This window comes from Labrus mixtus, chromosome 17 (assembly GCF_963584025.1).
Source record: "Labrus mixtus chromosome 17, fLabMix1.1, whole genome shotgun sequence".
In the NCBI taxonomy this organism is placed as follows: Eukaryota; Metazoa; Chordata; class Actinopteri; order Labriformes; family Labridae; genus Labrus; species Labrus mixtus.
Window position 1 is genome coordinate 12,643,835 of NC_083628.1, and position 16,204 is coordinate 12,660,038.

Below are 16,204 nucleotides of genomic sequence, written 5' to 3' on the forward strand. Positions count from 1 at the left end.
TTTTGACTGAATTTTCTGTCTAATGTTAGCTGCTACTGCTGAAAGAGACACTTAATAAACAGTACACAGCTCTCAAACTGGAGAGCTCCTCACAATATGCCAGTGCCCACTAAGACCCCTATCAAAGTCTGTCAGGAAACTGACTGCTCTCTTCATATTAAGCAGGTCAAAGTACTCTACCAACCATGACTCCTTCATGAGGCACGCTGGCTTTTGCTCCTTTCAGATAAAATGTATCAGTCTTTTGACCAAGAGGCCGCCTAACGCCCAAAGGCGCGAGATAACTGGGCTAGTTGTACTCTCGGGCTTACTGCCTAAAATGCAAACGGTATGGAGATAAGGGAAGAACAGTATCTAACCCCCTAACCCTTCGGATAATGGTGTGAGCTTCTGACCATAAGGTGGTGATTGTCTGAAAAAGATCATACATAGAAGCCCTTTTGGAGATCCAAGAAATGATGTGGTCTATGGTTAATACTAAGTAATGATAGCACAGAGAGCCAGAGGCATTGTCTGGTGACATGTCAAATAATAATAAAAAAAATTAAAAAACAGAATTGTAGAATTGAATTTGATAAAAAAAAAAATATATATATATATATATATATATTAATAATAATAATTCCTCTTTGAAAAACGTTTTTGTCATTGTTGTGACAGGAATGATATTGCAACATTTCTAGTTATTCACAATATATGGATTTCCTGACATTACTTTGTATTTATGAATTTATGATTATGTATTTATTTGTTTGTTTTATAATCGAAACTTTGGTTTCTTATTATTATTTCCAGAACATCGGGTTTCTGCTCATGATGAAACACAATATCACCATCTGATCATGTGCAGTGTCCTCCACTCCACCAGGGGACTCTACTGAGACTCTGTTTACCTTGTTTGGTTTGAATTCAGTGATTTTTATCGGAGTGCCAACTGGAGTAAACCACCAGCAGTGTGTGTGTGTGTGTGTGTACACATGTATGTGTGAGTGTCATAGGATCAAAAATTACCTTGGGAACTGTTACATTTCAGAGTCAAAATGCATCCGGTCAGAGTGTCGATCCCGTCGTTTCGTTCAGAAAACAACTCGATGGAGAAAGGGTACACGGTGAGCTGCTCTATAATAACCTCTGTGTGTCTCTGTCGTCTGCTGCTGTCATCAGATGTTATTTCTGTACTGTTGAATAAGAAGATTTTGTCCTCTTCACCCCGAAGAACAAAGCACATTTAAAGTCACTGTTGAATTGATGTGTGTGTGTGTGTGTGTGTGTGTGTGTGTGTGTGTGTTTAGCGCTGATCCCTCCTTATGTTCATACATTATAACCATGTCATTATTTTTACTAAATGATTCATTGACTCGTCAGTTACACTTACGACTTGTTTAAATCTGTGAGACTTTTACGTTTCTGTCTAACAAGAGCTAAAAGCCATGTTTGCCAACCCACGCACTTCATAGAGCAGAGATGGACCCCCAGCTGGCTGTCAATACACAAATGACGATTCAAGAGAGTTCAAAGTAGGAGTAAAAAAAAAAAAATCCTGTAAATTTATCTTCAGATTGGCACATCAGCAATATATCACTGTAACCAACATTTGCTACAACTCATGCTTTAGCTTTTTCATTGGGGGGGGGGGAAACCCCTCTACATTCCCCATGTCAACACAAACTGTCTGTCATAAATAATTCCCATTTCAAGTTTCTCCATCTCAGGATATGAGGTGCTGACCACGTGCCATTTTCTTCCCAAATTAAACCGTATAATATACATTTTGGCATTTTGAAAAATCCATTCATAGTCTCTCTTGGAGCCCGACATGCAGGATGTCTCATTCTATTTTCATTTTCATGCTAAGTTAACATAAAAAAAAAAAGGAAAAAGAGAACTGGCTTCAGACAGCAGCTCCATATTTAACATACAGATGTGAAGGTCGTTTTAATCCGTCAATCAGACTGGAGAGGAAACCCATCAATAGTGTTGAACAAATCCTTTGAACATAGAAATGCTCTCATAGAAGCTGAGTCAGCAGCCTGCTGTGACTAAATGAATAGTACTGGCTGTGAGTGTGAACAATGACACAAACAGAGGAACTCTTTAGAGTTGTTTGTTCGGGGCAGATCTGCTTCAAGTTAAATGTGAATGTGAAATGATTCATGTTGTCTGTTCTATCTGACATTTTAGACAGCATGTTATTGTTGTGTTTTTGGCTCATTGAAAACTCGCTGTACTTTTCCAGGTTGATACAATAAGTCTGTCGCGCGTCTGTCCTGTGACGTGCGGTCCGTGTGTTTGTCACCATGTCATAAGAAGAGCCGTCATTGAAGAGTGAATTTCCTAGTTTTACACAATACTGACAGGAACAGTGAAGTACTGTATTTGCCTTATCAGCAGCCTTTAGGGAAGAATCCAGCAGAGTAAGGGAAGTAAAAGTCTGTTTAAGGATGTTAACTGTATCCCTGACAGAAGCTACAGATGTTTCCTCTTTCTAACTCGCTGACTTCGACTCAAACTGAACTAAAGCGGCTCGGGTAGGGAACACTTGTGGCTATTGGACTCTGATGAGGGATCATGATTTACTTAACGTCTTGTTCCTCTTTTTTTAGGTCTTTAAGATCGACGTGCTGATGAATGGCAGACAGCATAGTGTTGAGAAACGCTACAGTGAATTCCACGCTTTGCATAAAATGGTGGGTTTTTGGTCTTCCCCTTAAGATGTAAACTTTTTCATATTAACAAAGTTCTCCTTTCTTGTGCGTTCACATTCTAAGTCCTGAACCTTAGACGCTTCATCACATGATTTGTGCAAATGAACTAAAATGTTATGATCTCTTTCCACTGCTATCTGAGTTTTAAAATGCTTGTCTTGTTTTGGTGTTGAAAAGGCTAATTATATATCATTTAAAGTTATAATTGTATTTGTGATTGTTTTGGGCTTTTTGACCGTTCTGTCAAAAATAAAAAATCACAATGGGACTTTATGGCCACTTTGGGCCTCCATATTCCATCCCGAGCTTTTAGAGACAATCAATAGGGTATATTTAAAAAACAAAACATGCATTGATTGATTGTTAAAAGTCAGTGAATGCATCCCCAGATGAACAAAATAATACATGATATTTTGATGTGGTTAACCACGCTCACCACACTTGTTTTTTATTTGAGGGTGTAGCTGTTCAGATCAGTTCCTCTTCCTGTCCTGCTCAATATTCCACTTTAGTTTTGTTTGCAAACTTCACTTCCTTGTCTGTCTTCTGTGATTATGGTGAACATACTGGGCTGTTCATGTTTTATTCATCCCAGCTTTGCTTCTTGAATGGCGGTAGAAAAAAAAGAGGGTATCAGGTGCTCACGGTCGCAAGGAGGTGGACTCCAGGAAAAGTCCAGGTGCTCCTGAAGATTAGGAATTAAACTAAAGATTGGAAAAGCCAGCGGGCTATCTTCAGGCACAACTCACTAAGAGGCAAGGATAAAGTAAAGATGCCTTGAATAAATCAGGGCATGTATCAATACAAATCAAACAGGAGCAGGAGAAAAATACAGATCTGTTGTAATTGTACATTTGTATTCAGTCAAGCTTTGCTTCTTAGTCCACGACTTTAGTCCAGACTTACACATCTAAAAAATACAAGATGTACTGCTATTTTATTTCGTACGGACACTCGTAGTTCCCAGGATTAACCATAATAATGGGTGATAATTAGGTGATACCTGGAATTTCCCTCCAGCAAGTCAAAGTTTTTACTCATCCTGTGAAATCCACCAACATCTCCACTGTGGATTATAACAAGATTCTGTTTCATTTGAATTTCACAGATATTTTGGTTAGTGATCAGTACAAGGGAAATGTGTGTAAAATGCAAAAATTTCCCCCCACGGGGGATCAATAAAATTTATCTTTATCTCTTTATCTTTATCCTTCTGGCTCCTTCTGTTTTTGTGCTTACCGCTAACCAGTAAAAAGTGGCTTCACTAACAGGCTGATAATGTAGGATATGTTAGCATTAAGCTAATAGCACCTCTATTGTTGTGGACTCAGCTCTGTTTTTAAAGACTTTTTGCTTATTCTGCTGCGTGATCTGTGATGTACAGTTTATATTTCAATGTTGTTTTTGAATCCCTCCAGCTAAAGAAGAGCATAAAGCCACCAGAGATTCCCTCAAAGCACGTCAGAAACTGGGTCCCCAAAGTCTTGGAGCAGAGGAGGCATGGTCTAGAGCTCTACCTGCAGGTACTCTGACACAGCACACTTTAATCCCCCTGATGGGACTGATTACCCAACACTAACAGAAAAACCCAGTACAGATGTCGGGGATTAAAGAAACTCCAACTGTCCACCAGAGAAAAGTCATGGAGGTCACTTGGGTTGTGTACGGCTGCTTCTTGTGCACATTGTAATTTGCTTTTGTTTTGTCTTTTTTCTTAGGCTATAATTATGGAAAATGGGGTTCTTCCAAAGATATTCCTGGATTTCCTCAACATCCGCCATTTTCCTTCAGTGCCAAAAACAGAAAGCTGTGGGTGAGTTCAAACTGCACATTTTCCATAAAATAAAAGACTGAAGAGTGTTTTTTTTTTTTTTTTCAATCCGTGGGAGGATTTGTCCCAACACTACTGGAAGGATACTAAGTTAACTTTATTATTTTCTGTCTCAGGTCTTTTGATACAGAATCAGAGGAATCAAGGTGAGATGTTCTGTTTGTCCTGTTTTTTTAACGTTATTGTATGAAGAATCATTTTGTTGTTGTCTTCCAACGTATTGAACCAGCTAATACAACAGTCACTATTTGTTCTGCACGTGGACTTCACCCTGCGTGTCAGTGACTTCACCCTGCATCATGTTGATTTATGACAAACATGCTGCTGCCACGAAACCTCTGACTTCTTCTTTTATGGTCTGTTTTCAGTAAACTTTCACATCAGCCAGTCCTGTTGTTCCTGAGAGACCCCTTCCTGCTTCCATCACATGGTGAGTTCAGGATATTTGTGTGCATATTATCATATGTACTCTGCACTTAATTCATCCGTTTGGATAGTTAAAAGATGTAAAGAAAATATTTTTACAGCTACAGTATCAATCTGTTTTAAATCAAAAAGTGTGCTTGGACTTCAATCTCATTTTACAATCTCAGTGCAGAAACGTTCTCTCCTTTTTCACTTTCAGACACTTTTGCAAACGTCGTGATTGAAGGTGTGGTGCACGGAGTTTTCTACCCAGATCTTCAGCCGAGGTAGAGCAGCGGAGTGGACTGAGGGAATCTCACCACAAACTGAAACTCATGTTTCACATTTCATCAGCAAGGGCATAACATGTTACATCATACTGAGCCTCATTGAGATATTCCAAAGCATTAAAAAAAAAAAAAAAACACATCCAAACATAAAGAAATAAAGGGATTCATAGCTGGAACTAAGTCACAGTCATTTACACGTCTTTACCTCTGCACAATTACTTTGAGCACAGTTATTGTCAGCATTTTTACATCACCTTATGTGGCACAGTTTTGCACGTTTACTCACTTACTTACTTTTGCTTTAGAATTAAAAAAAACATATTTTTTCAGAAAGTTAAGAGCTTAAAACTTTGGTTTTGAAGGTTGAAATAAATACACAGGATCGACTATAAATTGAAATAAGAGGTTGATCCATTTAGGGAAGATTTATTGCAGTGTTTCTTTTTTTTGTTTGATTGATTGTTTTTTGTTTTAACTTCCTAACCTCCAAGTATTGTTAATGGTATGGTTACTGGGGGAGAACCAGTAAGGAAAATGCACATGACAGCTGGACTGAAGGACATACAGAGAGAGGCAGGCTGACAGAGTGTGGAGCTCCATCATGACCTGCTAACAGGCTGCTGACACTTCCCCTCTGCAGCGCTGCGGTTGTTGAGTTTTTTTCTGAGTTGCCAATTTTAGCCTCTGAGAGAAGGACCGAGAGCAGCCGGACAAAGGGGAACAAGTTTGAAGGCTGCATTCTGGCAGAGGTGACACTAATGTGCCACATGTGGGGAAAAATGACTTGAGCTTTATAAGCAGCGCTGTGGACTTACTTTACTGAGTATCAGACGTTTGTACAGAGAACTGTCACGTCTGTGGTGCTGATCAGCTCTGTGGGGCGACATGTATGGTCAGGTGATCAACACGGGGTGAGGATCACAAAGCAGGAAGGAAAAGAAAGAGGTGACACATTATTGGATGGTCATGATGCCCACCAGCTTTAGCATTTCACCCTTTTTTTTGCATTGTGAAATGTATGATATTTTTTAAATCAAACACAATTTATGAGGGTGAACTATTGAATAGTTGAATTGTTTTCTTCCTAAAATCTACAATACCCATAATGCAGCTTGAACATGGATAGTCTGGTTGAGTTTGATGTTGTGCTAATAGCAACTAAAGTAGCCTTTAGCTGCTAGGCTAAAGCAGAGTTGATGAGTTGGCTAAAGAGGTCCGTAAAGCTCAATTCTTTTTAACACCACAGCAACTCTTTATTTCACTTTCAAATGTATAGTCGTCAGCCCTCGACTGACACCGAGTTATAAGCCACAAATGATTTGTACAATGATATTTATTTATGCAGTAGTCTTTTGAAGACCTCTAAACTAAAATCTGGAGTTCACCTTTAAGACAGGACTAGTTGTAAGGCATGGGCTTCTTTTGGTTTAAGAGGAAAATGAAAAATTAGAACATTTGAAAGAATTTCCAGTTTGTGCAAAAAAAAAAGTGCAATTAATTAAAACAGATCTCCAGTATTAAATCACACAAGTAGGAAAAGGCTTCTAACACTTTGTGAAGGTCAGTATCTAACACTAATACTCGTAGTGTCATAGCTATTTTAGTTTGAACACATAATATTAAAGGTCAGTTTTTAAATTTGGGGTGATAAGAGGAAAATTCACCCTTCACTTAAAGGGATGCAAAATGATTTTGTTCATCAAAGTGTTTGAGTGACAGATGGTGACATGAAGGACTTTCTACCAGTAAAACTGTGGACTATGTTTTATAACACAGATTGTCTTTATGTTGTTGCCTGTCTTTGAAACCACAAACCCATGTTGCTAACACTCCAAATGACTTGTTGCTTTTATAAAATGTGATGTTGCATATCAGTCATTTATGACACAACACTTTGTAATGTGACTGGACCTCCACTACAGCACAGGAACAGCTCCATGTTGATTTTGAACTAAATGTATCCTGATCCCTTAACCTCAACTAATCATCATGGTTCTATGTTGAAACACTTAATCATTTCATAGGTTTATATTTATTGATATTGTTCAACATCGTACTGTCTGAGTGTCATTCATGTGCCATAGTGTCGAACTACAGTGAACACTGGAGCTGTAGCACTTTAGATTGTAAAATACTGACACAAATAAAACTCATTATTTCCACTAATCTTGTTTGTCAAGACTGAAAGTTCATTTTAATAAAAAAAAAAAAAAAAACATCAAATGTATTCAAACATGATCGCTTTATTAAAAAAGGGACTACAAAAATCGCATCGATTGACAAGCTAAAAACAGTTTGTTAGGCTTCTCACATTACAGGGTTCGCATAGAAGTTCAGAGAATTCTTGCAAAAACAGAAAAAGCTCCACATATTCTTCTGTATGATTAGAAAGTTAGCGCTGTGGAAATATAAAGGCAGCAGGATAGTGCCAGTCAGTTCATCAAGTCAGATCATTTGCAAACAATCTTTCCCTTTTATAAGACCTTTGTGTGAAACACTTCATTCCACATTCAAAACTTAAAAAACATTAAATCAAGTTTAATCAATTATTCTCGGTGTGCTGCAGCATCAACAGAAACATGTGCTCTGCAGAGATTCAGATTCATTAACAAACACTTTAAAAAAAAAAAAAAAAAATACTGTCTTTTCACTTGGAAAGAATCTGAAATGCCAAATGCTTCTGAAGCTTAGAAAATTAAAAATCCTTTGATTTCTGGGCCAGGTCGCCTCAGTAACAGTCCAGTAGTACCAACACACATGCGAGTGTGTGATCCAGCACATGCAGCCAATTTAGCCGAGTGCGTTTGATCCCAGCGCAACTTTAAAGTTCTCCGTGGCCGACTTCATCTTTCAGACGGTCTTCCTGGCTGCCATCTGCCTGCGGCTCTTTTAAGTTGGCGAACTCAATTTCTCTCGTCAGCTGATCAAGAGGAGGAAGACCCACTGCTAGGTTCCTCATAGCGATGGCTGTCATCAAGAATCTGGACGATTGATGACAAAATACATGCACAGATATATTAGGTCATAGTGTTGCATTTTTAGCACAAATAAAGCAAAAGGTGGCACATTAAAAGACAATACTCACCCCCGCCGTATTGTGTAGTATTTTTTCACTGCGAAGCGCTCAATTCGCTGCAGAATGCCGGCCTCTCTGCGTTTCTTCACTTCCTTCATGCGGCGCTGTCTCTTCAGGAACAGCTGTACAATTGGGTCGGTGGCGTTCACCTCCGCCCCGTCGTCATTGTCTGCAGCAATAAGGGGCTGCAGCTCGGGAGGAAGGGGCTCAGTTTCTGGTGAGCGAGATTCAAAATTCCTTTTTCATTTGCTACAAAAATGTTTCGTTTTAACCTCTGAGGCAGGACTACATTAACCTCCACATCTGTACGGTTATTTCATAAAGTTGAGATTTAAAAAAAAAAAAAAAAAAAAAAAAAAGACTTATACCAACTCCCCTCCATGACCCCACCTTACCCTTCTTTCATGTTTTTATTTTTATGTTTTTACTTCTCTCTGGATTTCAATTTGTCATTTCTGTTTAATGTTCATCTTTGTTTTAATCCAGTATCATGTGTTAAGCTTGAGGGAAGTTTAGTTTTAATTTGTTTACTATATTTAAACCATATACATGAATACAGCAGCAAGAAAGAGGAAGGTAATGAAAAAGGACCTCAAACATTTTTGGAAATTGATTATGTAAGTGGCTGAAACTGACATAATATATATATTTTTTTTAAATTGCACTGAAACAAAAATGGCTGATTGCAATAGATTCACTGACATGGACCATGGCATAAGAAGCCACATTACTGTGGCTCATTTTTCAAGCAAAATTCCCTGATTGAATGCTTCCTTTTATGGTGTTTCTGCCTGATATGATCATGTTTCTACCTGTTCCGTTGCGAACACGCTCCTGGATCTCAAACAGCTTGGTGAAGTTCTCCTGCAGCGCCGCCTCTGTGGTGTTGACGTAGATGTACATGTAGCAAGAGGCCTCTTCAGACACTGTGTACACTTTATGGTAAGCTCCTGCCGGCACCTGCACGCAGAAACACATGTGCAACACTGTAGATATCTGGGTGTATGTTAATATGTGAAATGTTAAAAGCGATGGTAAGGGTGATGCTGTACCTTTATCTGCTCCCCAGGCTGCAGGGTGTAGTTCTTCTTTTCCTCCACCACCTCCACGTTCACTGTGCCCTGCAGTACTTGGATGCTGGTGTTGCCCAGATCTTCACTAACGAAGTTCTCTAAATGGAGACCTTAAAGGAAGCACAAAGAATGAATAAAGACAACAGAGCACAAACAGTTTTTTTTTGTTTTTGTTTTTTTTACGTCTAAATGAAATTTAAAGACAGAAAGAGATCCACAACCTGGGAAATCAGCAATAAAGACGATCTCTGTCTGATTGTCCAAACTGCCCTCAATCTCCTGGAACTTTGTCCTCCAGGGAGAGAGGTCCACCAGTAGAGGCATCAACCATGCGTTTGGTCGGAAAGGAGACCAATCGGCCTTTACAACGTCAACGCGGGGGTCAAAGATCCTGAGAAGTAAGTCAAGAGCAAATTTTAAAACACACTCTTTACACTCTGAAATATCAAAAAGCACTACAAGAAATGCAAAGTATGGACTAGCCCTGCCCCCTGCAATGTTGGGCATTATGATTTCTTGTAAAATAGACAGTACTAGATGCTGAGTACTTCCTAAGCCCCCCCCCCACTATAAAGGAGTGGATGGATAAAGTAAATGGAATATGGAAAGTATCCCCTTTTGCGTACATCTTCAGAAATATGTGTTTTTAAACTCTCCATCGCACAGGTTGAATATTGAAATAGTCTTGGAGAGAGCTGCGACAAAATGATAACGATAACTATCGTTGAAGCATTACTGGTTGTAAGTCTACATGAAAAATGGGATTTAAGTGTGGCTGTTCAGCACTGGTGGCGAGTTCTTGCAGAAGAATTGCTCGGGAGGCATGGTGGATTTTATTAACCAAAAATGCGGAAAAGAGCAAAAACAACAATCCCGGGTAAATGAATCGAAAGCAACTCGACTTAACAAGCTGAAAGAAAACCCAGCCGCACAGCAAGCTGCCACAAACCACAATGTTCCTTTCCCCCAGACTCTGGCTACTTGGATGCTTCTCTTAGTCCCGCCCTAATTGGAGCAAACCATTTCAGTAATAAAAGGGAAGCTGAAGAACAAAATTCCCACTAAAACAATAATAAATCATTTAACAGCAAAATCTACAGCAGAATATCAACAAACAACCGTAAAAAGGAAACTTCTTTAATTTAACCTTTTTAGGTAGAAACAAGGAACACAACACTAACTAAAGGCTCCACTCACAGGGGGCCTCACTCAACTCTGCTGGAGGAGGAACCTTTTCAAAATCGTGATATGATTAATATTCCAATATTATTCGATGGTCTGTGTCTTGCCCAAGGATACTTTAACATGTGACTGCAGGAGCTGGGAATCAAAACCCTGACCTTCCGGATGAGAAACGAACGACTCTACCGCTGAGCCACAGCCACCTGAAGACAGATTTAGGCCAGCCACGGACCCTGTAATGCTTTCTTAATTTAGCAAACCTCTTGATTTTCTCCCACCAGTCTCTCCCTGTTTCATTGCCCTTGTTTTCACACTTCCTCTCCCAAATTGTATTTAGTTTAAATCATCTTTATTTTTTTTTTTTAAAACCTGAGAACTGCAGAGGAAATAAACCAATGTTTTAGCTCCAAATGCTCCGTGATATATAAACTGCTAATAAAATAAAAAGGAATAAAAAAGAAAGCACATTCTTTGTTTGTAATGATAGATCTGAAGTTGTTGCATTAACAGAATACTGTTCCATTTCTTACCTTTGCTGAAAGCGTTCATTAATCGACACCCAGATGTCAAAGTAGATTTCAGGATCGGTGATATTATAGCGGGGCAGGAACTGGTCGAGGCACGTAGCGTACTGCTTCAGCATGTCCCCGTGGTCTTTCCAGCGACGGCTTTGCGTGAACACCTTCAGTGCACAAACAGTGTCATTGTTTGTTTAGATGCTTGCACGTGTATTCGCTGTAAGTTGTATGACCATCATTCATGTTTTCCTCCCAACTCACCCCTGGGTTCAAATATCCAATTTCTCCAGTTTTTCCATCTTTGTAGGTGATCTTGACATGCTGATGGCTGCGGGAGTGAATCATCATGTCCCAAGAGTAGCCATACAAGCCATTGGTCCAGTTGTTGTAACCCTGCGGAATAATTAAGAGTTAGGATATTCTCATAAAAGTCACATGGTAAATATTTGTAATTCTTTCTGTTTATTATGGAATATTTTTTTATAAAACAAGATCTTACATTTTAAATAGGCCAAGAATAAACCACAAAGTTTCAATACCATAGACTACACTACATGATGAGAATGTATGTCTTTTACAACACCAGTTAGAGCTGCTGTTTGCTGTGGGTCGTTGACTGTTGACTCTTGATTGAGCAACTATCAGTCTAGTGACTCAGCAGGGATTTGTAAGGCTTTTGCTGACATCAAAGTACAATCTTACTTAATGCATTTTTTTCTGCGTAGATGATTATGCAAAGCAGGTTTACCTGTGTGATGAAGTGTGAGTACGGCAGGAAGAGCTGTTCCACTATGTAGAGAACAGTAAAAATGGCTCCCAGCTTGTGCTTCAGTCTTAGTTTGCCGGCTTTGGCGACAGGTGGGGTCTCCTGGCGCTCGGTGTTTGTGCTTTGGACTTCACTGTAAACACAGGAAGTGCTTGGCTGAATGTCCACTGGGTCCGAGGTGAGTGGCAGGACTGCCCTGAGGAATTCTGGGAAGCGGGCGAAGAATCTCCTTGGCCAGTCGGTGTAGCAAAAGAGGGGACTTGTGGCCAGCATTGTGTATGAAAACATCCCTGTTGAGGTTTAACATTCTCATCAAGATGAAGGTAAAATGATTTATCTCAAATAAAGGCACTGATTAAAGTATGCATGGAAACAAGAAAGGTGTTTTAAAAAGGTTCTTTGTGGAACATTTTAGGAATACTGTAATTAATAATGACCCCTGATGGACATTAAGTGAACTGCACTTAGCATTTGTTAAATGTGCTGGACTTTATAGGTGTAGGAGTCAGCATCATTGACATTGCTTAAGCCAGTGGCATTACATAAACCAGACTGTCTCCAACATCTAAGCAAGCAAGCAGGTCTAAATATATTCCACAGGAAATTCCCTGCTGATGTTGACCGTATTTTTCCATCAATGTCAGCCACACTAAAATGTGGCCAAACTGGATACACTTTTTGTGCGTTGTGTTGTTTGTTGATGTTTGCTAGTTTGCACACTGTTGGTTCTGTTCGGAAGCTGAAGACAGGCAGAGCCCTCGAGAGCGTGCATAGACTTCATATCTTTTGGGGGGGTTTTTTTCTGCAGAACAGTCTTAATTCTCATATCAAGAAATCGATCCACGGGTTGTTAATTGCGACTGAGAAGGGAGAGAAAAGGTCTCATCTTACAATCCGTTTACTAGTTATCAACAGAAAATGATTAAGAAATGCAAATTGCTTCACGTAGTAGGTAACACGAATCCAAAGTATAGACTCACCGATGCTGAAGAGCTGAGAGTTCATGCAGTGGAAGTAGGAGACAAAGAAAATTCCAAAAGGTCTTGTGACATCAAAAAACAGCAGGTACCCGGCGCTAAGATCCAGAATGAGACCCCCTCCGTGCACCACCAGCAGATTAACTAACTCCACAGGAAGGATCACTCTGAGAAATAAAGTGAAGTACAGTGAGATTTAAGTAGGAGTATTGAGACACACAAAACTATCTTTGTACTCAGCTTCTTAATAGCACCTACTTAAAAGGATCAAACAGCCAATGGTGTGCCAAGTATGACATGGAGTATCCTTCCACCCAATCAGTATCCAGCTTTTTGACTCCAGCGATGAAGTATACAATAAATATCTGGAAGGGACAGAAACGCATTGGCAGCATTAGATTGCTTTGATCTGTAAAAAACAAAGAAATAAAAAAAAAAACACAATATATGTTGCTTAAAGCTTCCTGTGCACAAACCTGCATCCTCAACAGCGTGTAATTCCACAGAGGCACATGAGCATTCTTAATGGAGGGCCTCCGCAATCCATCGATTGACCTGCAAAGAAGACGCAGACAAAAATGTCTTCCTCTGTAGAGCGCACACATTTGGATTGGACATGCATAAGCAAAAAAAAAAAAAAACTGAATATAAACACCAGTCTCGCATCTCACCAGTATCTGTTGCCGTTCATAAGTGTGAGCTGAAATCCAATGAGGCCGTAGAGGTACGAGTGATTGTTCCAAGTTGTTTTGTCCAAAAAGAAAATGTACCAGTACGTGGAGATGAACATGAGGCAGGAGAGGCGGTAGAGACAGCCAAGCATGATGCCCACGGCTCCTTTAATATGAAACAGAAACACAGCTAATATCAGTAACATCTTCTTTTTCTTCACATAAATGTGTCAAAAAGTCCACTTGGATTTTATTCAGTCTGTAAAAACACTTCTGGGGGAGTTTGAACAAGTCTAAGAAAATGACTCTCATTGTGATGTTATCATTTACTTCCTTTAGTACAATTTTAAAAATTGCTATGAATGAAAAACAAAGGATGAATTTCTCTTAAATAAACACATCATATATTAAGGCAAAGAAAAAACTTGCAAGCAAATAAATCATTTTTCTTTTTTTGAATTTCAGATTTTTTTTTCCTTTGTCTAAGACGATAATTGGCTCTTTTGAATACCTTTCGTGAAATACAATGTATATTGACAGGAAGTAAACTAAATGATCAGTTTGTGTAAAACCTCTTGTAAAAATACGGTACTTTAATACTACCATTCAATACAAACAGTATTCATGTATCTACAATATTAGAATATGGTTTTAATGTCACAAAGAACATTTAAAAGTTCCACCATTATAATTAAGTAATATTGCTCTGTAGGTAAATAAATGTTTGTGTGCTTTATTTTGAGAAACAAATGTTGCTAAATGTTCAGAAAACCCCCAGAGGATTGATTTACACCCACAGTGGTGTAGGATTAGGTATTTAGCCTCAATGATTTTTAATCAGTGTTTATTTACTTTGATTGTCATTGTTTTCTGCTTCCCGTCTGCAGTCTTGCGTAATCTAAAGTTTGCACTACACTTGCATTCGGTTGAATCTTTATGAAACTCAAAAACCTGCATGAGATGTGGGCTTGGGGGGGAAACCAAAAGTGGAAAATTGCAGGTCTGGTACTTGTGCTTTGATCTTTACCATAGACCGCCACCCCACAGAGACTGTATCCTCTAAATGGAATGGACTCAAAAAGAAAAGGGGGGCTTTTTCCTGACTGCTCCTTAGCTGGCTGTTGATGTAAATACCTTCAAACTGCTAGTTTAAACTCGCTCCCCCAACCTTTAAACATAAGTATAACCCACCGAGGAACATCACCACATACACCAGATACATCCAATCAAGGGGCAGTGGCTGTAAGAAATTGAAAAGGGGGAAGCGACACACAGGGGCTCCATCCAGGTACTTATAGTCCAGGTGACTGAGACCACGTTCCTGTGTGACATCGATGGCCATCAGCAAACCTGCAACAAAGACACATTACACCGTTCAGGGGCACGCAGTGTTTCTGATCTCCAAGGAGCAGTCTTCACTTACGAGACACACTTAACTTACCAAACAAGCAGCGGAAGATGCCCAGGGATGCAGGGTCAGTGGGGCGGTTCAGAAGCGTCACTAGACTATTCCAGGAGGTCAGGTCCTCCTTCCTGAACCCAAAGATCTTCTCAAACCCACTTTTGCCCCGGGGTTCATCTTTTTTAGGAGCTGTGTCCTTCTTTGCAGTTTCTTCCTTCTGTCCTTCTCCATCATTGCCTACAAGAGCTCCTGGAGGTTTAACAGAATTAACATATTAACATATTTTCTTAATAGCAAGCTATTTGTAGTACAAACGACGTAAACAAACTCATTCAGCTTCATTAAGATAACGTGTGAAATCCTGCATGATTAATTCAAACATTAAGTTCTTATTCAAGCCCTGAACAGATAGATAACTCGTCTCTAGGTTAAATGTTGTCTTAGTTAGTTATTAAACTGTCAAAAACCACCACACACCTCCCCACTGACTGTCACTGCTAACAACAAGCTCACCTGCAGTCGCGTCTCCCGCCTCCATGCTGAATATGTTCAGATATAAACCGGTTTTGGTTGGGGGACAGAGGGGTCAGTAAAGTCCTCTCTCTGTTCTCCCTGTCCCAGGTGGAGGTGTCCTGCCTGGTCACGCAGATGAGACAGACACACTTACGTGTCACAGTCCCACAAACACGGAATGATCAGGTCAGAGGAGGGAGAGTGGGCGGATGGTTTGGGAAGGATTGGAATGTTGTGAAAGCGGTGCTCGGCGTTTATTGGCTGATTCTGACTATGAACACGCCCACTATGGGAAATCCTCTTACGTCATGTCCGTTTGTCCGTAGGCTGTCTTGTTTCTAAGAAAATGTATACTTTTATTTTTACTCACACCCTTCTAACAAACAAACAAACAAACAAACAAACCAATAAACAATCAAGTAAAATATAAGTCATGTTTGTTTCTTTTTTTTCAACCAAACAAAATGAATAAACATGTCAGGAAATAGCTTTGCTGAGCTTACTCTCTGCATGGACTCTTTACAAATAACTTAAATTAAGTTAATTATTATTTTAATAAATGTAATGATGATTTTTTTTTTGGAGAACTTGAGACATAACCAAACAAATAAATGCGAACCACAAGCACGTCTCTTCATTTCTGCACATTGCAAGCTAATGCCATGAATAACCTGCCTAAAGATACCACTAGAGGGCAGTCTTGTATCATATATTTTTATTTGTTTGTCAGTTTTTGGTTTTTTCCCCTTTGAGTTATATTTTTTTTAACCCCATGGCTTTGACGTAAAGATTATG

At 39.4% G+C, this 16,204-nt stretch overlaps 2 protein-coding genes across 2 annotated transcripts; one reads left to right on the forward strand and one right to left on the reverse strand.

Moving 5' to 3' along the window:
- Positions 1 to 902: 902 nt before the first annotated feature.
- snx24 (sorting nexin 24) lies at positions 903 to 7,397 on the forward strand. Its single transcript, XM_061062182.1, has 7 exons — positions 903 to 1,109; positions 2,604 to 2,687; positions 4,124 to 4,228; positions 4,424 to 4,518; positions 4,653 to 4,682; positions 4,905 to 4,966; positions 5,162 to 7,397. The coding sequence occupies exons 1-7, from the start codon at positions 1,041 to 1,043 to the stop codon at positions 5,230 to 5,232; spliced, it is 516 nt and encodes a 171-aa protein (XP_060918165.1). The 5' UTR covers positions 903 to 1,040; the 3' UTR covers positions 5,233 to 7,397.
- A 57-nt stretch (positions 7,398 to 7,454) lies between these two features.
- On the reverse strand, positions 7,455 to 15,594 carry ggcx (gamma-glutamyl carboxylase). The gene is made up of 15 exons (XM_061062174.1): positions 15,410 to 15,594; positions 14,936 to 15,145; positions 14,686 to 14,844; positions 13,495 to 13,660; positions 13,300 to 13,378; positions 13,082 to 13,188; positions 12,827 to 12,990; positions 11,829 to 12,136; positions 11,342 to 11,473; positions 11,093 to 11,244; positions 9,602 to 9,771; positions 9,360 to 9,490; positions 9,120 to 9,267; positions 8,317 to 8,521; positions 7,455 to 8,212 (listed from the first exon to the last, which is right to left on the reverse strand). The coding sequence occupies exons 1-15, from the start codon at positions 15,432 to 15,434 to the stop codon at positions 8,053 to 8,055; spliced, it is 2,316 nt and encodes a 771-aa protein (XP_060918157.1). The 5' UTR covers positions 15,435 to 15,594; the 3' UTR covers positions 7,455 to 8,052.
- Positions 15,595 to 16,204: the final 610 nt, after the last annotated feature.